The sequence below is a fragment of the Sinocyclocheilus rhinocerous genome, unplaced genomic scaffold, assembly GCF_001515625.1.
Source record: "Sinocyclocheilus rhinocerous isolate Xijiao unplaced genomic scaffold, SAMN03320098_v1.1 scaffold15, whole genome shotgun sequence".
Taxonomy (NCBI): Eukaryota; Metazoa; Chordata; class Actinopteri; order Cypriniformes; family Cyprinidae; genus Sinocyclocheilus; species Sinocyclocheilus rhinocerous.
The window spans coordinates 526589-551343 of record NW_015631053.1 but is presented as its reverse complement, the minus strand read 5'-3'; the positions used below and the strand labels follow the sequence as shown (position 1 = coordinate 551343).

Here is a 24755-nt window from a genome sequence, read left to right as displayed (position 1 = left end):
CAACTGCATGCCGTATTTTTACATGAAATAAACAAGCTGAAAACACTCGAACTGAGAAACCTTTAGTGCTTTTCTATAGTATTAAGCCTCAAAAGTCAACTAAACATCGGATTGGTTTCTTCTTTAAATTATAAAAAAGTAAAAAAATAAACGGTATTATAGTGTTATACAATGGAAAAACCCTTAAGATGACACGTAGAAAGAAAAAAAAGCATCTTAAGCACACAGAATAACATAAGTGGACTTTGAATGATTACGTAATTGTAGCATTCCGTAATTGTAATCGCGATTAGAAATTCGATTAATTGTGCAGCCCTAGAATGTACCAAGCGCATAGGTTTGAGCTGGACGTCTGAGAAAGGCGTGCATGGGAGTGTGAGGAACCCAGACACACTATGAAGGGCCCACAGACCGAGTGGCAGCATCTCCAAACTTGTCAGCACAAGCGGGTCGACACTGTAGTGTGTCCATCACGAGATCCACAAGGACGAGGCTGTTTTCCTCTGGCACCACATCGAGCTCTCAGGCCGACGAGAGACGGACGGACCTGCGCAGGTGTCCCAGACCCTCACGTCTCAGAGCGCAGTCATGCCTGTTTCTGGGCTTTCTGGAGCCGGGTGTGTTTGTGTCCTGAGCTTCTGCGTCCTCCTGCCGACTTCGGCTCGCTGCGGTCCTCCCGAGGAGCGCCGCTCCGCTGCAGGTGTTGTGGATGAAGTGGACATGCAGGAGGTTCTGGATCAGTTTCTGCCGGATCAGGGGCCCCGCACTGAACCGCCGGAGTACATGCTGGAACTGTACGAGCGATTCACCAGCGACCGCAGCGCCGCGCCGTCAGCCAACATCGTCAGGAGCTTCAGGAATGAAGGTGAGGACGCTCTGTTTGTTTGTTTTTGGTGAATATTAATTACAAAAAGCAAAGGAATCCATTGAAATAACTTTTTTTGCTTTTGCTTTTATTTGCTTTATCTTAGGTCAGACAGAAAGTAACAATAACGTCAATATAGTAACATTCTATAAATAATATAGATTTACACATATCTACAATTGTGACCCTGGAGCACAAAACCAGTCATAAGGGTAAATTTCTTGAAATTGAGATTTATGCATCATCTGAAAGCTGAATAAATAAGCTTTCCATTGATGTATGGTTTGTTAGGATCGGACAATATTTGGCTGAGATACAACTATTTGAAAATCTGGAATCTGAGGGTGCAAAAAAATCTAAATATTGAGAAAATCATCTTTAAAGTTGTTCAAATGAAGTTCTTAGCAATGCATATTACTAATCAAACATTAAGTTTTGATATATTTACGGTAGGAAATTTACAAAATATCTTCATGGAACATGATCTTTACTTAATATCCTAATGATTTTTGGCATAAAAGAAAAATCAATAATTTTGACCCATACAATGTATTGTTGGCTATTGCTACAAATATACCCCAGCGACTTAAGACTGCTTTTGTGCTGCAGGGACACATGTAACATACAACCATACATTAATTCAGATGAAGAAAAAAAACACACCAGGCAATCATAGTTATACGTTCAAATAAAGAAAGAAAGATAAAAAAAGGACAGAAAACATTCAAAGAACTTTTAGCAATCTTTGTCACATTTATATCTATAGCGCTTTGAACACAGATTGTCTGAAAGCATGAATAAACAGGAAAATAACTGTTAATGTTTGTAAATTAATCGATTATGTAACATTCAAATTCAGCTGTAAAGCAGCTCTACAGAAGACAACCGTGTCATTATTCAACTCAATTCAGTTCAACTTTGTTGAACTCAGTTCAAATTTAGTGTCAGTGTTGCAAAGTTCATTAATTGTGATTTATTTATTTATTCTTTATTGTTGAATGTTGTATATATTGTGTCTTGAATTTGAACACTAGAGATCAGAGTTCTGTCCTTTTTTCATGGCTTTGTACTTTTTCAGTAATTAGAATAACTTATGAAATTACTATTACAAATAAATATTTTAAAGAATAGCTATTATTTTGAATTATTATTATTTTAAGAAATTTGATATTATTTAATGTTTTTATTAGTATTACTATAATTACTTAACCGTTATTTAGATAAAAATAAATATTTATTTATTGTTATTATTTTACTAAATATGATATTATTATGATTATATTACTTTTTAAATATGATATTAAACATTCTTAAAACATTATTATTATTATTACTACTACCACTACATTATTAAATATGATATTATTATTATTTGAATTATTTAACAATTCTTTAAATTACTTTTTTAAATAATTATTTTAAATTATAATTTTAATATAATAATAATAATTTTTTTATTTTTATATTAGAATTATTTAACAATTCTTTAAATAAAAAATTTATGAAAATTATTTAAAATTATTATTTTAATAAATATATTTTTATTACTATTTATTATTAGATCTATTTGAACATTTTAAATGATAATTGGGCTGGAAGCTGAGCGTTTTCGACGCACGCTGCGAGAGAGATCCGCTGGCGTCGAAGCACGTGCATCGCAGGGAGAGCGGCTGGGAGGTGTTCGACATGACCAGCACAGTCCAGCATTGGAGGAAGATCCGTGCTGTGACCCCCAGACTGGAGGTTCGGATCGAAAACCTGCAAGCGTTTAGGAACACGAACGTAGATCTGGACATCGACAGGAATCCGGATGGAAAGCACGAGCCTGCGCTGATCGTCTTCTCAGACAACTCGAGTGAAATCCATCAACTCGAAAGGAAAGAGCACGAGACGCTGTTAACCCAAACGCGCTCGAACCTGATCTACGACGACGGGCCGAGAGTCCAGCGCAGCGCTAAAACAGAAGACTGCAGGAAAGCCGAGATGTACGTGGATTTTAAAGACATCGGCTGGGACTCGTTCGTCTTGGCTCCGTCCGGTTATCATGCGTTCACCTGCCGCGGCGCATGCAATTATCCTCTGGCTCAGGAACTGGACACGCTATAGTCCAGACGCTGCTCAATCTGAAGAGTCCTCAGAGAGCGGCGCAGGCCTGCTGCGTTCCCACCGAGCTCAAGCCCATCTCCCTGCTGTTCGAGAACGAGCACGGCGTCGTGGTGTTGAATAATAAATACGAGGGCATGGTGGTCAAGGAATGCGGATGCAGATAGTCGGAAGAGACTCCAAAAAAGTGCTGCTTCGTGAACTGAACATCTGGTATCTTAGCGCCTCTAACAGCATTTTATTTAAGCCTCATGTATGTTTTAGTGATTAATCGCATCCAAAATAGAAGTTTTTGTTTGCATAATATATGTATGTGTACTGTATATGTGACCCTGGAGCACAAAACATAGCATACAAAAAATTTGTAGCAATAGCCAACAATACATTGTATGGGTCAAAATTATCCATTTTTCTTTTATGCCAAAAATCATTAGGATATTAAGTAAAGATCATGTTCCATGAAGATATTTAGTAAATCTCCTACCGTAAATATATCAAAACTTAATGTTTGATTAGTAATATGCATTGCTAAGAACTTCATTTGAACAACTTTAAAGATGATTTTCTCAATATTTAGATTTTTTTGCACCCTCAGATTCCAGACTTTCAAATATTGTCCGATCCTAACAAACCATACATCAATGGAAAGCGCATTTATTCAGATTTCAGATGATGCATAAATCTTAATTTTAAAAAATCGACCCTTATGACTGGTTTTGTGGTCACATATATTTATTATGCATATATAAATACACACATGCATGTATATATTTCAGAAAAAACATGTTATGTTTATATATTAAATATATTTATACATAAAATAAATTATATGAATATAAATATAGACATGTAAATATTTTCAAAATATATACTTTATGTGTGTGTACTTATATATACATAATAAATATACACAGCACACACACATATATTATGCAAACAAAAACTTTTATTTTGTATGCGATTAATCGTTTGACAGCACTAGTATATTTATTAGTTGTAAATTTGTCTGTTTTCTGTTGTGATGTACAACACACTGCATTTAGGTGTTTAATATTGTCACTTATTATGAGTGAAGTTGAAACTAAACCTGCTGAAATAACAGTGTTATGCTGCTTAGTTTGATCGTTGCATTCATGGTTCTTTATAATAGTAGATAAAGGTTCTTTATAATAATAAAATAAAGGCTCCAATGGGGTGTTTTTGCAGCAACAGCATAGAAGAACCATTTCTGGTTCCCCAAAGAACCTTTTAGTGCAATGCTTAAATGCCTTTTTCTTAGTTTGAAGAACATTAAAAAATTTAAAGAACCTTTTTCTGCTACACTCTTAAAAATAAAGGTTCTTCATTAGCATTGATGATTCCATGAAGAATCTTTAACATCTGTGGAGCCAATGAAGGTTCTTTAGATTATTCAAATATTCTTCACTCTAAACAAAACAAATATGTCACTGAAAGTTTCTTTGGCCAAGTGGCAAAACAAAATATTTTCAAATAAAATACTTTTAAATATTTTTCACGATGTACAAAAAAAAAAAAATATATATATTTTTTAAATACATTTATTTATTAGCACATTTTTGTATATTTAAAAAAATATATAAATATATATTTTAAAAGCATTTAAAATGATTTCAATCCAAGAAAAAGCTTTATTCACTGTCAAAAAATTCTACATACCTAAAGTTCATAAGTATAATCAAATTGGCTGTGCAAGTGATTTTAACTTAAATTATATTGAACTGACGTAATTCATATATAACTTGAAAAGTTAAAGATAATGGAAAAATATGTGGTGCCTTATTGATCGTATCATTTTTACAGTGTTTGTTGTCTATAGCATACTTGGCTTTTCCATCCAGGTTTACATTTAGCCTAAATGTAGGCTACTGTAAGATTGGACATGTATTTTCTTGCCCCTGAAATACAATTTAAAATACATATGACCCTGGAGCACAAAATTTATAATTTTGACTCATACAATGTATTTTTGGCTATTGCTACAAATATACCCCAGCGACTTAACACTGCTTTTGTGCTGCAGAGTCACATTTTGGTTTATGAAGGTTGAAACTAAATATTTTAAATTTCAAAAACATTTATATTTAACTTTTTTTTTCTTTTTGATGGGGGAAACCAAAAACGTTCTTCTATGGCATCGTTGCCAAAAAAGCCTTGGTTAAGAGTGTGTAAGAGTCATGCAGATGCCAGTACAGTCAAATAGCGCCGACTGTAACTAAACGAGTGTGAATATTCGAGGCCCTGATGGCCACATGCCGTGCGTGACACAGCTACGTTCTCTCGCACAGCGGTGATAAGGAGGTGTGAAAAAGCCAGATGTGTTCGACCCCTCACTCGGGATGAGACCTCACTCCAAGAGCTGTGTCAGATTCCTGAGCGCCAACAGCAACGGTCTCCAACCATGCCTTCGTTTCCTCCTGCCATCGAAATTAAAATGGGACTAAATCCGTCAAAATGCGGCCCAGTCTAGTGTAACCATATTATGCATTGCTTTGTGTTATTTTCACAGCGACGCAATGAAAGAGTCATTTTTGGTTCCTCAAAGAACCTTTCAGTGATCACCTTAAAAATAAGGTTCTTTATTGGCATCGATGGTTCCACTGAAGAATCTTTAACATCCATGAAACCTTTCCATTGCACAACAGGTTCTTTATAGTGGTTCTTTAGATTATTAGAATGCTGTTAAAAGTGTTTCTGATCACTGAAAGGTTCTTTGAGGAACCAAAAATGGTTCATTTACTGCAAAACAAAACAAAAACAAAAAAAAACCTTTTGGAAACTTTATTTTTAAAGATCCCCTGAAATGCTTAGAAACACGCAGCGTTACTCTATGTGTGGACAGAAAGTTTGATGAGAAGCTGAAGTACGATGTGACGTCAAAAAAATCGTTGAGCTGTTTTGGCGGAAGTGACGAACTGCAAGCTTTGAATGCTTATATCTTCTAAATGTGAATGTTGTCACTGTTTTGCACGGGCTGCATTTTTTGGGCTACTTATATAATGTATCTGTAGACAAAGAAAAATTAACATACATTATTTTACTAATGTGTGTTGATTCTAGGAATGAATACCTGGCAACCCAAGGACCGAAGAGAACGTAGTCTATTTATAATGCTCTCGACTGCAATCAGAAAATATCAGTTTTTCATTTATTGCATGAAGATGTTTTATATATATATATATATATATATGGTTAAAGAAAATGTCCATAAACTCAACAGATAACATCCTGGTACAACATTACAATACATTTTTCCATTTTTCTATGTTGTTGTTTTTTTCTTGCAGTGTTAAATCTGACAAGAAATGCATTTAATCTTGACCGACGAGCCTTAATTTTTATTAGCAAATAGTAAGTAACACATATTAAAAAATATATTGATTTTAAGAAATAAAATTACATAAATTAGAAAAATAAATAAATAAAAAATTGGACCAAAATAAAATATTTAAATGAATAAATACAATTGTTTAAAGTATTATTATTATTTTTATTATAAATTATTCATTTTTGAGTTATATTATCACCTTATTTTTAAACATTTTTGTTTTGCAAAGGACACATTCTAAATAAATTTGAATGAAACGAAAAATCGATTAAAATAAATTGAATTTAAAGCAATAAATAATGAATGACACATTCATAAATGTGATTGAAATAAATATAATAAATAATAAAGATGCCTATTATATAGCCTAAGTAAAAAATAAACAAAATGTTGGATTAAATGAATAATCATATACCTATATTATTAATACAATTTAAAAAAATGTATCAAATGATTTTAAAAAGCGCTTAGTGAGGGAGGAAACTGAGCTTTTCGAAACTCCGAATCAGTTAAACCATGCGTCGCAAAATGATTCACTGTTTCGAAGTGCTCGTGAATCAACTTAAATGTTATTTCTTTTACTTTATTGGTAAGCAGATATCTATGAGGCAAGGTCCATATTTTCTCCCAAGCTATATTCTCCACAATGCTGTTCCAATAAGGTATTATGTAAGGAATAGTTGTTATCTCTCTCTGAAAAAGAGCTCTAATTTTATAGTAATTTTTTTGTTGATCTGTAGAAAAGCAAACACTTCCGATCATTGTGTCGGTTAAATTCAGAGTGTAAGTGCATGGCCAAGGAAGTGTAGTACCTTGCAACAGAAAACACACACCAGAGGGAATGGCATTGAAAACAACAGCATATTCATCAGCAGATACAGGAATATTATATTTCTGTAAGAAATCAGAGTAGTTGTAAAGTCCGCCATGTGAGTTAAAAAGCTATCCAACTAAAAGAAGATTGTTTTCGAACCAGTTGTCAAAGAAAAGTGATTTATTCTTGTAAAGAATATCCTTATTGTTCCATAAATAATATCTGTGCGGAGAAAAGTTGTGTTTGTAAATTAAGGACCAGGCCAAGAGCACTTATGGAAATAAAGAATATCCTTATTGTTCCATAAATAATATCTGTGCGGAGAAAAGTTGTGTTTGTAAATTAAGGACCAGGCCAAGAGCATCTGCTTATGGAAATTAGAAAGTTTGATAGGGATTTTTAAAACATTATAATTACAAAGTAATAGGAAATTCAGGCCACCAACTTTAGAGAAAATATAATTTGGGATAATATTGCAAAGTGAGGAGGGATTTTTAAGGAAATTCTTATGCCAATTAGTTTTAAAAGTATTATTTAAGGTAGTAAAATCTACAAAATCCAGTCCCCCCTGTTTTGTTGGGTTCATTATTACAGATTTCCTAATATAGTGAGTTTTATTTTTCCACGGAACTTCAAAGCGTGTATCGCGAATCGTTTTATTTGGGAAAGGGTTTGTGAATCTTTTGATTCGGATCGGGTCTTCGGAGTGCGTGCGTATCGTATGTAATACGTTTACACGTTTATTACACCATGTATGTAATAAATTTACACATTAGGAGGACACAGAGGATGAATATAGAGATGCAGTTTTACAGTATTAATTGGGTCTTTATACATGACAGTATATGTGCCAAATGTTGACAAAAATCTCGCTGACTTGGAATGTGCCGCTGATGCCCAAACAGGTGTATACATACATATAGGTGTGTGTATACACAGTCAGCTCGGTGTGTTTTGAGGCGCAGCCGGACTCAGTGCAGTGCGCATGCGCAGTTCTCCATATTGCGCAGCAGGGCGTGAGGTGGTGCGTCGAGACCGTCGCGGCAACATTGTTTGTTTTTGTTGAGCGCAGTGACTGCTTTTGCCCTCCTCTTAATAATATATTGTGCCAAATCACGTCTAACCGAGTTCTCGCTCAAAAGTCTGTAGTCGCTTTAAATCGTTGTAGATATCAGCGGAACGCGTAGTCCGGCTGAAGTGAGTTACGCGCGGTTAGCCGCTAACAAGATTCACATCAAAACCACCAAAACTGGACAGATAAAGAGATTCATTCACAGGAGACATAACAGGTATGTCATTTCAATACAAATTTCCACATTTAAATGTGTTTTATTTATCTATATCATAAGTTAAAATCTGAATCAACAGCCGCTTGTGTGCTAGCATTAGCATGTTATGCTAACACGCGGATCTCACGTTGTTTACATTCACTTCAGCTCATCACTCATCACATTCATGAGTTCTGCTCACCTTTATAAGTCTTCGCAGCTTGTCTGAAATCAAGTGTGTGAAGGATTATTGTGGTGTGAGACGCTTTTTAAACTCGTTCACTTCAGCTCTAGAGATTTATTTAGGTGCTTATATTTGCTTTAAACACCTTCAGGTGTTAGCTTTACTAAAACCAATATCCGAATATGAAATTGATGTTCTGACGTAATATAAATCGCATTTTTATATGATATAATGCTTTTAATATAAATAATGTGTACATTTTTAATGTATTATAATTGTACATTTTACATTAGTATTTTTACATATTTTATTTACATTTTAATATATAATGTGTCTTTATATTATATATACGTTTTTTGTTTTTTTCCACACACACATACATATATATATATATAGACACACACACACACACGTGTTTTCCATATACATATATGATGGTAGCTTGTTGCAGCCACTGAATTAAAAATAAAAAAAAGCTAGTTGTGACTTTATCTAACAATTCTGACTTCTTTTTTCACAATTGTGTGAGTTATAAAGTGAGAATTGCATGATACAAACTCTTGAGAATATGTTAGAATTGTGAGTTGAACTTTGTTCCTCAGAACTGAACTTGTAACTCTCAATTGTGAGTTTTTCTAACGGTGCTGAGAAAAGTAGTCCGAATTCCAAGATGCAAACTCGCAGTTGCAAGGAAAAAAGGCAGAATTGCGAGAGATAAACTTTGAATTGCATGAAAAAAAAGGCAGAATTGTGAAATATAAAGTTGCAATTACCTTTTTTATTTTTTATCCCGTGGTGGCGGAAACAGGTTTCCATAATATCAACTCATTTCAGATATTTTTTTTCTATAAAAGCATGCAATATGATTGAGGGAAACCCCTCAATCACTCGTTAACATTATCAATCTCAATCCATCCGCAGGGGCCGTTTGGATGGACCCTTCACTGGCGCCAGTGTTTTGCTGAAACGAGTTATTAGCGGCACACGGGAGCCTCTCTGAGGCCGATAACCAGCGCAGGATGTCCATCACAAACACACCCACCAGTAACGACGCCTGTCTGAGCATCGTGCACAGTCTGATGTGTCACAGACAGGGCGGCGAGAGCGAGACCTTCGCCAAGCGGGCCATTGAGAGTCTGGTGAAGAAACTGAAGGAGAAGAAAGACGAGCTGGATTCGCTCATCACCGCCATCACCACCAACGGCGCTCATCCCAGCAAATGTGTGACCATACAGAGAACGCTAGACGGCAGGCTGCAGGTGCGACAGGACTGCTTCCACACTCTTCAGATTGTATCTGTGTGTGTGTGTGTGTTACGTAGGAGGTGTGCGATATATATTGTAATTGTTGTTTTAACGATGTGCGATTTGACATTATCGAGTATGTCGCAAAAACCAAACAAAACACCTACAGAGTGCATGCATACATTATGAAGTCTAGTAGGTTAGACTAGTGCGCGTGCGAATTTAGAGTGCGTTCTTTCACTGCATGATTCAGTCTATTAAAATGCATTTAGAATGATCACAAAAATCAAGATATGGAGGCAGAAATATTTATATCGGTTCATATAGTTAATCAATATGACACGAAGAGTTCTGTTTTTTTAATCCAAACATCAGCTCGATTACAAATGTGATACTGATTTTATACAACAGTTCAATAAACAAGAAGACTTAAGTTTTAGACACCATATTGCCTGTTTTTGCTCTATTTCGACAACAAAAATAATTCCAAACACAGCCACAAGGCTGTTTTGCGTCTCATAGCAACATGGCGGTGATTCGTTCCTGAATGAATCAACTGTTTAAATGATTCGTTTGAATCACAATGACTCGCTTATTAACAGTGACTTGCTGCCACCTACTGCCGTTTTTAATTAATGTCAAATATCAGTATTCAGAATTTTATGTTTAATATATCAAAACATTATTTATGCATTTGTAACTGCAGGTTAAATGCATTCATGTCCTGCATTAAACAGTGTGTAAACACATCTAAACACCTCTTCAGACGCAGCTTCTGTGTTTCCTCTGCATTGCAAAGATGAATTTTGTTGATACTGATTTAATTTGCCTGGTAACAGCCCAAATGTCTTATTATTCTAATTCACTGATGAAATGTAAGAATTTGACTCAAAAGATGATGCACACTTTTATAAAAAATGGCTTTATAAAGGTAAAAATCAATTTAAACTTATTGGAGAAGATTAATTTCTATCACAGCTGTGAACTGACCATCACACAGAATATGAAGAATATCAAAAACTTTAGGAGTCTGCTGTCCACAGTAGTCCTTAAGATATCAAAATATAGTCCAATTATTGTTATCCATAAAATCTCAGAATATATCGAGATATAATTTTGTGTCAATATCGCACACCCCTACTGGTATGTCATTCTAAATGGCTGTTCCTGTAACGCTCTTCTGCCTTCAGGTGGCTGGTCGTAAAGGATTCCCACATGTCATTTATGCACGGTTATGGCGATGGCCGGACCTTCACAAGAACGAGTTGAAACAAGTCAAGTACTGAAAAAATGGCTTTATAAAGGTAAAAATGCCCATAAAAGGCAAAAATCAATTTAAACTTATTGGAAAAGATTAATTTCTATCACAGCTGTGAACTGACCATCACACAGAATATGAAGAATATCAAAAACTTTAGGAGTCCGCTGTCCACAGTAGTACTTAAGATATCAAAATATAGTCCAATTATCGTTATCCATAAAATCTCAGAATATTTCGAGATATCATTTTGTGTCAATATCGCACACCCCTACTGGTATGTCATTCTAAATGGCTGTTCCTGTAACGCTCTTCTGCCTTCAGGTGGCTGGTCGTAAAGGATTCCCACATGTCATTTATGCACGGTTATGGCGATGGCCGGACCTTCACAAGAACGAGTTGAAACAAGTCAAGTACTGCCAGTTTGCCTTTGACCTGAAGTGTGACAGCGTGTGTGTGAACCCTTACCATTACGAGAGAGTCGTGTCTCCAGGAATCGGTTCGTTTCATGTTTGTTTTAATAGCGTAAAGCTCATTCATTATGGCCTCGATTTAATTCAACTATCATGTGTTTTCTTCTAGATTTATCTGGCCTTACACTGTCTGGCTCTGGTGAGTGATACTCTATGGAAAAAAATACTTGGTTTCTGAGTGTTTTTGTCCTTGTTGAAGAGATTAATCCAAATTAAAAGGGGTAATTCACCCAAAAATTAAAATGTACTGTTCCTCATGTTGTTCCAAACCTGTACGAGTTTCTCTCTTTTGTGAAACATAAAAGAAGTTATTTTGAAGAATATTGGTAACCAAACAGGTGATTGTCACTATGGACTTCCATAGTAGTTTTTTTCCATTCTATGGGAGTCAATGGGGACAAGCAACTGTATCTATGAATATCTATAAAGTCGTTCATACAGGTTTGGAACAGCATGAGGGAGAGAGAATTATGACAGAATTTTTGGGTGAACTGTCCCTTTAAGGACACAGGCTGTAGCAAATGTATTAGTCTGCTGTCACTTTAAGACCGAATATTATAAATTATTATGTTATAAAACATATGTTATGTTGTAGATATAATACATATCTCTTATGTATTTAAAACGATTTTTAATTTACATACAAATACATGTGCAAACACACACACACACACACACACACACATATATAGCAGGTTTATTAGGCTGCTGTCTCTTTAAGACCCAATATTATAAATTTGGTTATAAAACATATGTTTTGTATATATAATACATATCTATTATGTATTTAAAACATTTTTTAATTTACATACAAATACATGTGCACACACACAAATATATAGCAGGTTTATTAGGCTGCTGTCACTCTTAAGACCCAATATTATATATAATTTTTTTTTTTAATTAATTTTTTAGGGCTGGCCAAGTTAACGCGTTATTATTGCGTTACCGCATTAATTGATTAACACCGACAATTATTTTATCGCGCATTAACGCAGACTTTTATTATTATGAAAGTCCGTTGCTCACTGGCTCTGAATACACATGCAGACAAACCATGGGTCACAGGAGGGTGTGATGTTGATCAGTACTGGCTTGGGGTGAGCGTCATCACACGTCTCAATGAGAGCATTTGGGGTTTTCCTAAGACTGCAGCAGTGCTCACATGAAGCGCTCACGATTAAATTATTTAGGCTAAGCATCTTACATTCACAAACCACTGTTCACTGTTATTTTTAACAGAAAAGAATGCAACGAGCTCGTAATCACGACTTCATAAATGGGAAACTGGAAGTTTCTGCGGTTGGACGCGGTAACACACGGCCCTCTCACAATATATTGCTTTACAGATCTAACACTCTTGCTGCTCAGAAATGTTCACGCAATCATGCTGCAGGTATCAGAAGTACTGTTAGCGCTCACACTCACTGATCTATATATAACTGAACCGCGCCGCACTCGGTTGCGTTGGGTCCCGCGATCGTGCAGGTCTCTACTCGGAAGGCACCTGTTATAATGTTATGATCGAGGCTCTGGACTCTGAGCATAACTTGTTTTTCTATAACAAACTATAAAATATTTTCTATAAAAACGTTAATGCCCTGGCAATAGCAAATTGCTTTGGTTTTATATTTAATTTGATTACATTAATGTTATAAGTTGAGATTTATAAGAAATATTTTAACTGCTACTATGTAAAAGGAATACTGCTGTAAAAAAGCACCTTATTTGTTTAGTGTTTGCAAACCAAATATTATTGCACTTTTGTTCATATAGCAGTACTTTTTTAAATGAAAAAAGTGCACAATACACTACTTTTGAATTCATTATTGAATATCGTGCATAACAATATGATTAATCGCGATTAATCGCAGAAAATCATGCGATGAATCGCAATTTAAACATTTTTTTCATCGTTGCCCAGCACTAATTTTTAAAAACATTTTTATGCATGGATCCAATTTACTGACACGCATACGATATTCTAATATACATTATACCCAAAAGTTTGTTGATTTAAGGCATAACCGACTAGGGCTGGGTGATATAGCTAAAAAATTTATCAATGATATAATGTTTCATATCGTTTGGTATCGATAATTATTGACATTTTTTATAACCTTTTTTAAAACAAAGTGAAATAAAATTTTTTTTTAAATTTAACCACTGTGTTTTTAATTTACCCAATTTATTGAGACAAACAACTAATTTTTTCTTGTTTTAACAGTCAAACACAAAATAAAATGTAAACAAATATCTCATTTCTTATGTTTTATATGCAGATTAAATAGGTCTTAAGGAAACTTTTGGCTCGTCTCCCGAGGCCACAGGAGCGCGCAATGAGCAAAATAATGCAGCGTATTAAATTGTCAATGCAATGAAATAACTGTCCATAAAAAAATGTGCATAACGTCTAAATTAACATATATAAATCAAATATAATTTCATAAACAATTATGACAAAACGGCATCATATATTTATGCATTGCATAAATAAAAAAAAGAGCCGAATCGCCGATCACACAGATTGCAATTTAAAAACATAAGAGACGCAATGAAAAGGAATAAACCTCCACAAATTCGTGACGTGTTTTCTAAACGTTTAAACTGTTTTAACTTTGCATGGCTTTCTATACATCTCTTGTGCGAGACACGAGTGCAGCAGTCGAATTTGTTCGTCTAAAAAATACGCTGAATTTGCGTTCTGTGTGAATGGCTTGGTTTCAGTTTGAACCTAATCAAGATCTTCTAAGCATTGAGCTACTATATCTACTATATTTCTCTTAATATTTTGAATGTCAATACTCACTAAAACGTACATTTCGACATCATTTTGTGTGCATTTGTCCATTCAAGTGCAATAAGATGTGAAAGAGAACTTAAGTCTTGTTTTTATATGTTCATAAAGGTATATTGACATAAAGGTCAATAGATTTTTGTCATAAATTGTCATTCAAAACTTTTTTTTATTCAATTAGTTTTGTTTATTGTCTTGTTTTTGTCTGTGAAAAATGTTGTTGATGAAAACTATGAAATTAATACTGTTGTGAATTCTCCTAGAGCCATAAAAGTGTAGTAACTTGCTTCACCTCTGAAATGACCATCAGCAACCTTTTTTAGCATCCAATCGAGCATGACACATTATGGAAGTAAACTGTTTTTCAGATGCAGTCTCATGTTGGCGTGATGTAATGTGTGTCTCTATATAATTGTTTTCAGGTCCGTCGGGTCTGATGGTGAAGGATGAGTATGATTTTGAAGGCCAGCAGTCTCTGCCGAGCACAGACGGCCACATGCAGACGATTCAACACCCTCCCTCTCGACCGGTGGCCCCGGAGCCCTTCAACACGCCCGCCATGCTCCCGCCAGTAGAGGGCAGCAGCTCGGCCTCCACCTCCGCATTCTCCAGCATCGTTGTGGGATCCACAAGTACGACACGTCACAGTCGCTCGCTCATATCCTTAAACGCATAGGCCATGCTGAAAAGCTTTCTCGTTTGTGGAGGTGTCTCATTCTTCATTGGTGTGCAACAGGGCTGGGCGCTGTGACCGTAGACATTCTGCTATAGCGTTTATACTGTTACGTTATTTATACATGAGAACGACAGAGAAACATAAACTAATGCGAAAATACAGAGTGGGACATGTTGAGCAACTTTCTTGTCTGGCTCTGGTGAGTGATACTCTATGGAAAAAAATACTTGGTTTCTGAGTGTTTTTGTCCTTGTTGAAGAGATTAATCCAAATTAAAAGGGGTAATTCACCCAAAAATTAAAATGTACTGTTCCTCATGTTGTTCCAAACCTGTACGAGTTTCTCTCTTTTGTGAAACATAAAAGAAGTTATTTTGAAGAATATTGGTAACCAAACAGGTGATGGTCACTATGGACTTCCATAGTAGTTTTTTTCCATTCTATGGGAGTCAATGGGGACAAGCAACTGTATCTATGAATATCTATAAAGTCGTTCATACAGGTTTGGAACAGCATGAGGGAGAGAGAATTATGACAGAATTTTTGGGTGAACTGTCCCTTTAAGGACACAGGCTGTAGCAAATGTATTAGTCTGCTGTCACTTTAAGACCGAATATTATAAATTATTATGTTATAAAACATATGTTATGTTGTAGATATAATACATATCTCTTATGTATTTAAAACGATTTTTAATTTACATACAAATACATGTGCAAACACACACACACACACACACACACACATATATAGCAGGTTTATTAGGCTGCTGTCTCTTTAAGACCCAGTATTATAAATTTGGTTATAAAACATGTTTTGTATATATAATACATATCTATTATGTATTTAAAACATTTTTTAATTTACATACAAATACATGTGCACACACACAAATATATAGCAGGTTTATTAGGCTGCTGTCACTCTTAAGACCCAATATTATATATCTTTTTTTTTTTTTATTAATTTTTTAGGGCTGGGCAAGTTAACGCAGCATTATTGCGTTAACGCATTAATTGATTAACACCGACAATTATTTTATCGCGCATTAACGCAGACTTTTATTATTATGAAAGTCCGTTGCTCACTGGCTCTGAATACACATGCAGACAAACCATGGGTCACAGGAGGGTGTGATGTTGATCAGTACTGGCTTGGGGTGAGCGTCATCACACGTCTCAATGAGAGCATTTGGGGTTTTCCTAAGACTGCAGCAGTGCTCACATGAAGCGCTCACGATTAAATTATTTAGGCTAAGCATCTTACATTCACAAACCACTGTTCACTGTTATTTTTAACAGAAAAGAATGCAACGAGCTCGTAATCACGACTTCATAAATGGGAAACTGGAAGTTTCTGCGGTTGGACGCGGTAACACACGGCCCTCTCACAATATATTGCTTTACAGATCTAACACTCTTGCTGCTCAGAAATGTTCACGCAATCATGCTGCAGGTATCAGAAGTACTGTTAGCGCTCACACTCACTGATCTATATATAACTGAACCGCGCCGCACTCGGTTGCGTTGGGTCCCGCGATCGTGCAGGTCTCTACTCGGAAGGCACCTGTTATAATGTTATGATCGAGGCTCTGGACTCTGAGCATAACTTGTTTTTCTATAACAAACTATAAAATATTTTCTATAAAAACGTTAATGCCCTGGCAATAGCAAATTGCTTTGGTTTTATATTTAATTTGATTACATTAATGTTATAAGTTGAGATTTATAAGAAATATTTTAACTGCTACTATGTAAAAGGAATACTGCTGTAAAAAAGCACCTTATTTGTTTAGTGTTTGCAAACCAAATATTATTGCACTTTTGTTCATATAGCAGTACTTTTTTAAATGAAAAAAGTGCACAATACACTACTTTTGAATTCATTATTGAATATCGTGCATAACAATATGATTAATCGCGATTAATCGCAGAAAATCATGCGATGAATCGCAATTTAAACATTTTTTTCATCGTTGCCCAGCACTAATTTTTAAAAACATTTTTATGCATGGATCCAATTTACTGACACGCATACGATATTCTAATATACATTATACCCAAAAGTTTGTTGATTTAAGGCATAACCGACTAGGGCTGGGTGATATAGCTAAAAAATTTATCAATGATATAATGTTTCATATCGTTTGGTATCGATAATTATTGACATTTTTTATAACCTTTTTTAAAACAAAGTGCAATAGAATTTTTTTTTTTTATTTAACCACTGTGTTTTTAATTTACCCAATTTATTGAGACAAACAACTCATTTTTTCTTGTTTTAAGAGTCAAACACAAAATAAAATGTAAACAAATATCTCATTTCTTATGTTTTATATGCAGATTAAATAGGTCTTAAGGAAACTTTTGGCTCGTCTCCCGAGGCCACAGGAGCGCGCAATGAGCAAAATAATGCAGCGTATTAAATTGTCAATGCAATGAAATAACTGTCCATAAAAAAATGTGCATAACGTCTAAATTAACATATATAAATCAAATATAATTTCATAAACAATTATGACAAAACGGCATCATATATTTATGCATTGCATAAATAAAAAAAAGAGCCGAATCGCCGATCACACAGATTGCAATTTAAAAACATAAGAGACGCAATGAAAAGGAATAAACCTCCACAAATTCGTGACGTGTTTTCTAAACGTTTAAACTGTTTTAACTTTGCATGGCTTTCTATACATCTCTTGTGCGAGACACGAGTGCAGCAGTCGAATTTGTTCGTCTAAAAAATACGCTGAATTTGCGTTCTGTGTGAATGGCTTGGTTTCAGTTTGAACCTAATCAAGATCTTCTAAGCATTGAGCTACTATATCTACTATATTTCTCTTAATATTTTGAATGTCAATACTCACTAAAACGTACATTTCGACATCATTTTGTGTGCATTTGTCCATTCAAGTGCAATAAGATGTGAAAGAGAACTTAAGTCTTGTTTTTATATGTTCATAAAGGTATATTGACATAAAGGTCAATAGATTTTTGTCATAAATTGTCATTCAAAACTTTTTTTTATTCAATTAGTTTTGTTTATTGTCTTGTTTTTGTCTGTGAAAAATGTTGTTGATGAAAACTATGAAATTAATACTGTTGTGAATTCTCCTAGAGCCATAAAAGTGTAGTAACTTGCTTCACCTCTGAAATGACCATCAGCAACCTTTTTTAGCATCCAATCGAGCATGACACATTATGGAAGTAAACTGTTTTTCAGATGCAGTCTCATGTTGGCGTGATGTAATGTGTGTCTCTATATAATTGTTTTCAGGTCCGTCGGGTCTGATGGTGAAGGATGAGTATGATTTTGAAGGCCAGCAGTCTCTGCCCAGCACTGACGGCCACATGCAGACGATTCAACACCCTCCCTCTCGACCGGTGGCCCCGGAGCCCTTCAACACGCCCGCCATGCTCCCGCCAGTAGAGGGCAGCAGCTCGGCCTCCACCTCCGCATTCTCCAGCATCGTTGTGGGATCCACAAGTACGACACGTCACAGTCGCTCGCTCATATCCTTAAACGCATAGGCCATGCTGAAAAGCTTTCTCGTTTGTGGAGGTGTCTCATTCTTCATTGGTGTGCAACAGGGCTGGGCGCTGTGACCGTAGACATTCTGCTATAGCGTTTATACTGTTACGTTATTTACACATGAGAACGACATAAACTAATGCGAAAATACAGAGTGGGACATGTTGAGCAACTTTCTGTATATGTAAATGTGCACATGCATGTGCAAATTTATTTCTGTACATTTACAACTATTAGTTATGTACCGTAATGATTTTTTTACGGAAACGCAGAAAGCCAAAGTTTTAGTTTAGCCAAAAACCGAAGATGGAAATAAAACATTAAAACAATAAAACATTTTCATTTAGAAAAAAACTAATGCAAAATGTATTTAATGATCTGTTAATGAATCAAATGTATTTTAATTACATTTATTTAATTTAACACTCAAAAATGTAGTTGTATATAAAATCAATATTGCACGTTTTTATATCAACTTTTAAGTGTTTAATTTGTTTTAAATTAATTTCATTAATTTGGTTTGACCGATTGTCACGCCACATTAAACAAAAACACATTTATTGTTTGTATTTTATTATAAAATTGACAAAGCTGAGTCTGTTTCATATCAAAAGTAAAAAAAAAAAAATCATGTGATTATTTGATGGTAGGCATGCAACCATTAATGTTGAATGACGTTTTCACGCATCAGCAGAAAACAGCACAGGCTAAAAGATCTTGATTCATCAGAATGACAAATCTATTTTGTTAATCCAGTCCTAGCGTTCACACAGCTGACATGATTACCTGTTGTAGCTCCACGTCATGTGCATGCAATTAAACCTCACTGATTTCGGTCCTCCAAAATAGTTTCAGTTGGCAGAATTTTGATGCATCACTATATATTATGATTTGTATTGATGCCATATGAAATTGCTCGTACAGTAGGGATGGCCGATATCTTATCGTTTGCGATATACCGGTAAAAAATCTCCCCACGATAAGAATTAGTCTTACCGTGATAATAACGATAAAGCCTAGTTGTTGACATGTTTCTGTGTGCGACCGTGCGGAAGGCGTGAAATTGAGGAGGAATATATCGCTAAACGAGGAGCTCCTTCTACAGTCTGGAACTGGTTTGGTCAGGGCTGTACAGTGCGACAAAAGCCTAGAATAAATGTACTACAGTAGCACAGTTTTGCATGTGTATGAGCTTGTTTACAAACCTGTTGTCCAACAAAGATATAATTTATTGACATGCTTTTTTTCCAAATTAACTTCATAACATCAGTCGAGTGTTTGAAATGACTTTGATCAGACATGGTTTCATATCACAGAAATCATACTATTTTATAGTATTATATACAGTTATAAAGGCTATGTCGATTAGCATTGCATTATAAATAAACTTTATCCTTATAAAAGTACCCAAGATTGCTTGATGTGACCCTGGACCACAAAACCAGTCCACGATAAGAATTAGTCTTACCGTGATAATAACGATAAAGCCTAGTTGTTGACATGTTTCTGTGTGCGACCGTGCGGAAGGCGTGAAATTGAGGAGGAATATATCGCTAAACGAGGAGCTCCTTCTACAGTCTGGAACTGGTTTGGTCAGGGCTGTACAGTGCGACAAAAGCCTAGAATAAATGTACTACAGTAGCACAGTTTTGCATGTGTATGAGCTTGTTTACAAACCTGTTGTCCAACAAAGATATAATTTATTGACATGCTTTTTTTCCAAATTAACTTCATAACATCAGTCGAGTGTTTGAAATGACTTTGATCAGACATGGTTTCATATCACAGAAATCATACTATTTTATAGTATTATATACAGTTATAAAGGCTATGTCGATTAGCATTGCATTATAAATAAACTTTATCCTTATAAAAGTACCCAAGATTGCTTGATGTGACCCTGGACCACAAAACCAGTCATCAGGATCAATTTTTTTTAATTGAGATTTATACATCATCTGAAAGCCGAATAAATAAGCGTTCCATTGATGTATGGTTTGTAAGGATAGGACAATATTTTAATTATTTGATAATCTGGAATCTGAGGGTGCAAAAAAAATCAAAATATTGAGAAAATCATCTTTAAAGTTGTCCAAATGAAGTCCTTAGCAATGCATATTACTAATCAAAAATTAAGTTTTGATATATTTACGGTAGGAAATTTACAAAATATCTTCAAGGAACATGATCTTTACTTAATATCCTAATGATTTTTGGCATAAAAGAAAAATTAATAATTTTGACCCATACAATGTATTGTTGGCTATTGCTACAAATATACCCCAGCGGCTTATGACTGCTTTTGTGCTCCAGAGTCACATATCGTCGCAATCCTATGTTTATTTTCTTCAAGCTTCCTCAGTTAAAATTTCTCTATCTGCGTTTTATTCAGCTACAGTGATAACTGGATACATTTGTCCATATTAGGGATTTCCTGGAGCGTCGTCAGTAGATGCATATGTGGATTTTATGTGCAACATAAAGTTTCAGTTGGCAGAATTGATGCATCACTATATATTATGATTCGTATTGATGCCATGATATGGAATGGCTCGTACAGTGATGCACGCTTGCGGTGACGCCGCCCAGTCCTGGTGTTTCATGGTTTGTGTGTGTTGATGTGTGCATGCCACCCTCTCTCCCCAGCTCAGCCCAATAGCGTTCTCTCAGGAAGCCACAGCAGCGATGGTCTGCTGCAGATTGCCTCTGGGACGGGGCAGGGCTCACAGCAGAATGGCTTTCCCCCCGGCCAGCCCTCCACGTACCATCACAGTAAGCCATAGTGAACCTCCACCCAGCAGCTCCACCTAGAGTCCGAAAGCTTTTCAGCATCTCCTGCATTCAGTATCCAGAGCATGAGTAAACCTGATGTCCGGTGTCAGACGTGCGCTCTCTGCTCTTCTGTCCACAGACACCAGCTCCAGCTGGACGAGGAACAGTAACTTCACCCCCACTGTGCCTCACCATCAGAACGGCCATCTACAGCATCACCCGCCCATGACACATCCAGCGCACTACTGTGAGTGTCTCACCTCATCTCAGCCGGAACATAGCATAGAAACACACTGAGCTCCAGTCTAGAGCTTCACAACCGGCCTTCTGGATGTTATAATGAAGAAGGTGCAAGAGGCTGTGCCGCCACATCTGAAGCCTGCCGTTAAGCACAGTGACTATAATAGGAATAATTACAATTTAGTAAAATTAAAATACAAAGCACAGAATTTCTGAAAAAAACAAAACGATTCATAGGGCCTTATTATTGTTAAAAAAAATTATATATATATATACAGGGTGTCCGCGGGTCCTTAAAAAGTCTTAAAATGTCTTAAATAACGTTTTCCTAATATAAGGCCTTAAAAAGTCTTAAAATGTCTTAAATTCGGATTCGATGGGTCTTAATTATTTTTGGTCTTATTCTAATTCACTGATTAAATGTAAGAATCTGACTCAAAAGATAATGCACACATATAGAAAAATGGCTTTATAAAGATAAAATGCCCATAAAAGGTAAAAATCTATTTAAACTTATCTGACCACCACACAGAATATGAAGAATATCAAAAACTTTAGGAGTCAGCTGTCCACAAAAGTCCTTCAGATAGCAGCATGATAACACACTTAATCAGTTGAATGAATGTCTCAATACTCACTCATTAGGTGACTTACCGTCACTTACTGGTAATTTAGTTGAGAAGTATGTTGAAAAGTATGCATTTTCCCCCTCAACATTTGTAAGATGATGCATACATCGCAAAAGGTTAAAAATAGGCCTTTGTAAAGGTAAATATGCAGATTTAAGTATGTAAAAGCTGATAGAACATTGATGAAAATATTGCTGCAGAATAAATTGTTTGAATAAAATCTCAGTGATGCAGTTATTTTGTGGGGATATTTTGTATGGAATATTGTCTGCTGACATGAAAAGTTCACTGTATATCATAGTAATAAATACCATTTATTACAGCATTGATATTTTGTTTTCTTTTTAATTTATACACATTAAATATTACATATATGTATGTAATAAAATGTGTATTTCCATTACAGGTTTAGGTCTTAAATTTCATATAAGGTGGTATTAAAAAGGTCTTAAAAAGTCTTAAATTTAACTTGTTCAAGTCTGCAGAAACCCTGTATATATATATATATGTATGTGACCCTGGAGCACAAAATCAGTCATAAGGGTCAATTTTATGAAATTGAGATTTATACATATGAATAAATAATCTTTCCATTGCTGTATGGTTTGTTATGATAGGACAATATTTGGCTGAGATACAACTATTTGAAAATCTGGAATCTGAGGGTGCAAAAAAATCTAAATATTGAGAAAATCATCTTTAAAGTTGTTCAAATGAAGTTCTTAGCAATGCATATTACTAATCAAAAATTACGTTTTGATATATTTACGGTAGGAAATGTACAAAATATACCTGTGCTGCTTATGACTGCTTTTGTCACCACGATACCATTTAAATAAAACGATTTGCAGTGCATCTCCATGGACTCAATCTGTGTTGTTTTCTCCTCAGGGCCCGTTCACAACGAAATCACATTCCAGCCACAGATATCCAACCACCCTGGTAAGAGTTTCATTCTGTTACGATCTCATTTCAGTCGTGTTCGGATGTCTAATGATCCCCTGATCTCGGGCAGCTCCAGAGTACTGGTGCTCCATCGCTTACTTCGAGATGGACGTTCAAGTGGGCGAGACCTTTAAAGTTCCCTCGTCCTGTCCGATCGTGACCGTCGACGGGTATGTGGACCCCTCCGGAGGAGATCGCTTCTGCCTCGGCCAGCTCAGCAACGTCCACAGAACGGAGGCCATCGAGAGAGCGAGGTACAGCTGACACAGTCATCACGATTAAACTGATTATTATTAGGGGTGGGAATCTTCAGGCACTTCACCATCCGATTCCTTCTTCTGCTGTGCAAATACATCTTTACAACTTAACATTTTAACCAAAATTGCAGTTTCTGTGCTTTTTGTTTATAGTTGGAATCTCTGTATGTGACCCTGGACCACAAAACCAGTCATAAGGGTAAATTTTTTGATATTGAGATGTATGCATCATATGAAAGCTGAATAAATAAGCTTTCCATTGATGTATGGTTTGTTAGGATAGGACAATATTTGGCTGAGATACAACTATTTGAAAATCTGGAATCTGAGGGTGCAAAAAAATCTAAATATTGAGAAAATCATCTTTAAAGTTGTCCAAATGAAGTTCTTAGCAATGCATATTACTAATCAAAAATTAAGTTTAGTTATATTTATGGTAGGACATTTACAAAATATCTTCATGGAACATGATCTTTACTTAATATCCTAATGATTTTTGGCATAAAAGAAAAATGGATAATTTTGACCCATACAATGTATTATTGTATTAATGTATTAATACCTGTGCTACTTATGACTGCTTTTGTGCTCCAGGGTCACGTTTGTCAGCCATCTGAAAAATAGGGGTGTGAATCTTCACCGGTTTCAAATTCAGTTATGATTATCATTATCAACTCAATATCACGATTAGGGCTGTGTATCACCAGCAAAGTCACGATACGATACAGAGGCCACGATACGATACGGGACTGCACTGAATTTCACCTCAGAAGAATTTAGTAAAACAGCAGTTTATTAAACACTGCAGTGCCATTTCTAACTATAGGCAGAGCAGGCAGCTGACCTCTGCATTATGAAGGGCCTCCATAACTGTACCACAGTACAATATAGGTAATGGCATATGTTTCATGTTTACATTGGGCACTCCCCACCAGGTACAATATTCTGATTGTTTGCATCTTGTTTTTAAGCCCATAAATAATAATGTACTCGTTCTAATAAATGTATATTGTAATGTACTCATTCTAATATATAAAAAAAAAATCACTTACATTATTTAAGCTCATAAATAATAATGTACTCGTTCTAATACATTTATATTGTAATGTACTTATTCTAATATATTTTTAAAAATCATATTTACATTGCTGGTAGGTTATCATTGCACAAATTAACACACTCTCCAACGTTAAAAAAATTAAAAAATTAAAAAATTTTTTGAAGAGTTCTAAACTAATGCGCTGTCTTCTGTATCTAACGCACACACACGCTCAGTCACTCACACAGATCACGCTGCGGCCGCACTCAGACATTCAGGAACAAACTTTTTAGCGCTGCCCCGCAGTTTTAT

The 24755-nt window shown here is 35.4% G+C and overlaps 2 protein-coding genes across 2 annotated transcripts in view; both read left to right on the top strand.

The window, feature by feature from the left end:
- The first annotated feature begins 367 nt into the window (after positions 1-367).
- LOC107741368 (bone morphogenetic protein 10) lies at positions 368-3135 on the top strand. The gene is given in 4 exon segments (XM_074560185.1): positions 368-373; positions 463-882; positions 2465-2951; positions 2954-3135. Coding segments are annotated over 4 exon segments (1095 nt in total).
- Positions 3136-8097: 4962 nt separating this feature from the next.
- smad4a (SMAD family member 4a) overlaps positions 8098-24755 on the top strand; it is a 25981-nt gene continuing 9323 nt past the window's right edge. The window contains exons 1-9 of the mRNA XM_016554073.1: positions 8098-8417; positions 9502-9839; positions 11407-11581; positions 11665-11694; positions 14775-14984; positions 21208-21333; positions 21473-21580; positions 23094-23144; positions 23218-23401. Coding sequence (XP_016409559.1) covers positions 9600-9839; positions 11407-11581; positions 11665-11694; positions 14775-14984; positions 21208-21333; positions 21473-21580; positions 23094-23144; positions 23218-23401 — 1124 coding nt within the window. The 5' untranslated portion in view covers positions 8098-8417; positions 9502-9599. The remainder of the gene's footprint in view (positions 8418-9501; positions 9840-11406; positions 11582-11664; positions 11695-14774; positions 14985-21207; positions 21334-21472; positions 21581-23093; positions 23145-23217; positions 23402-24755) is intronic.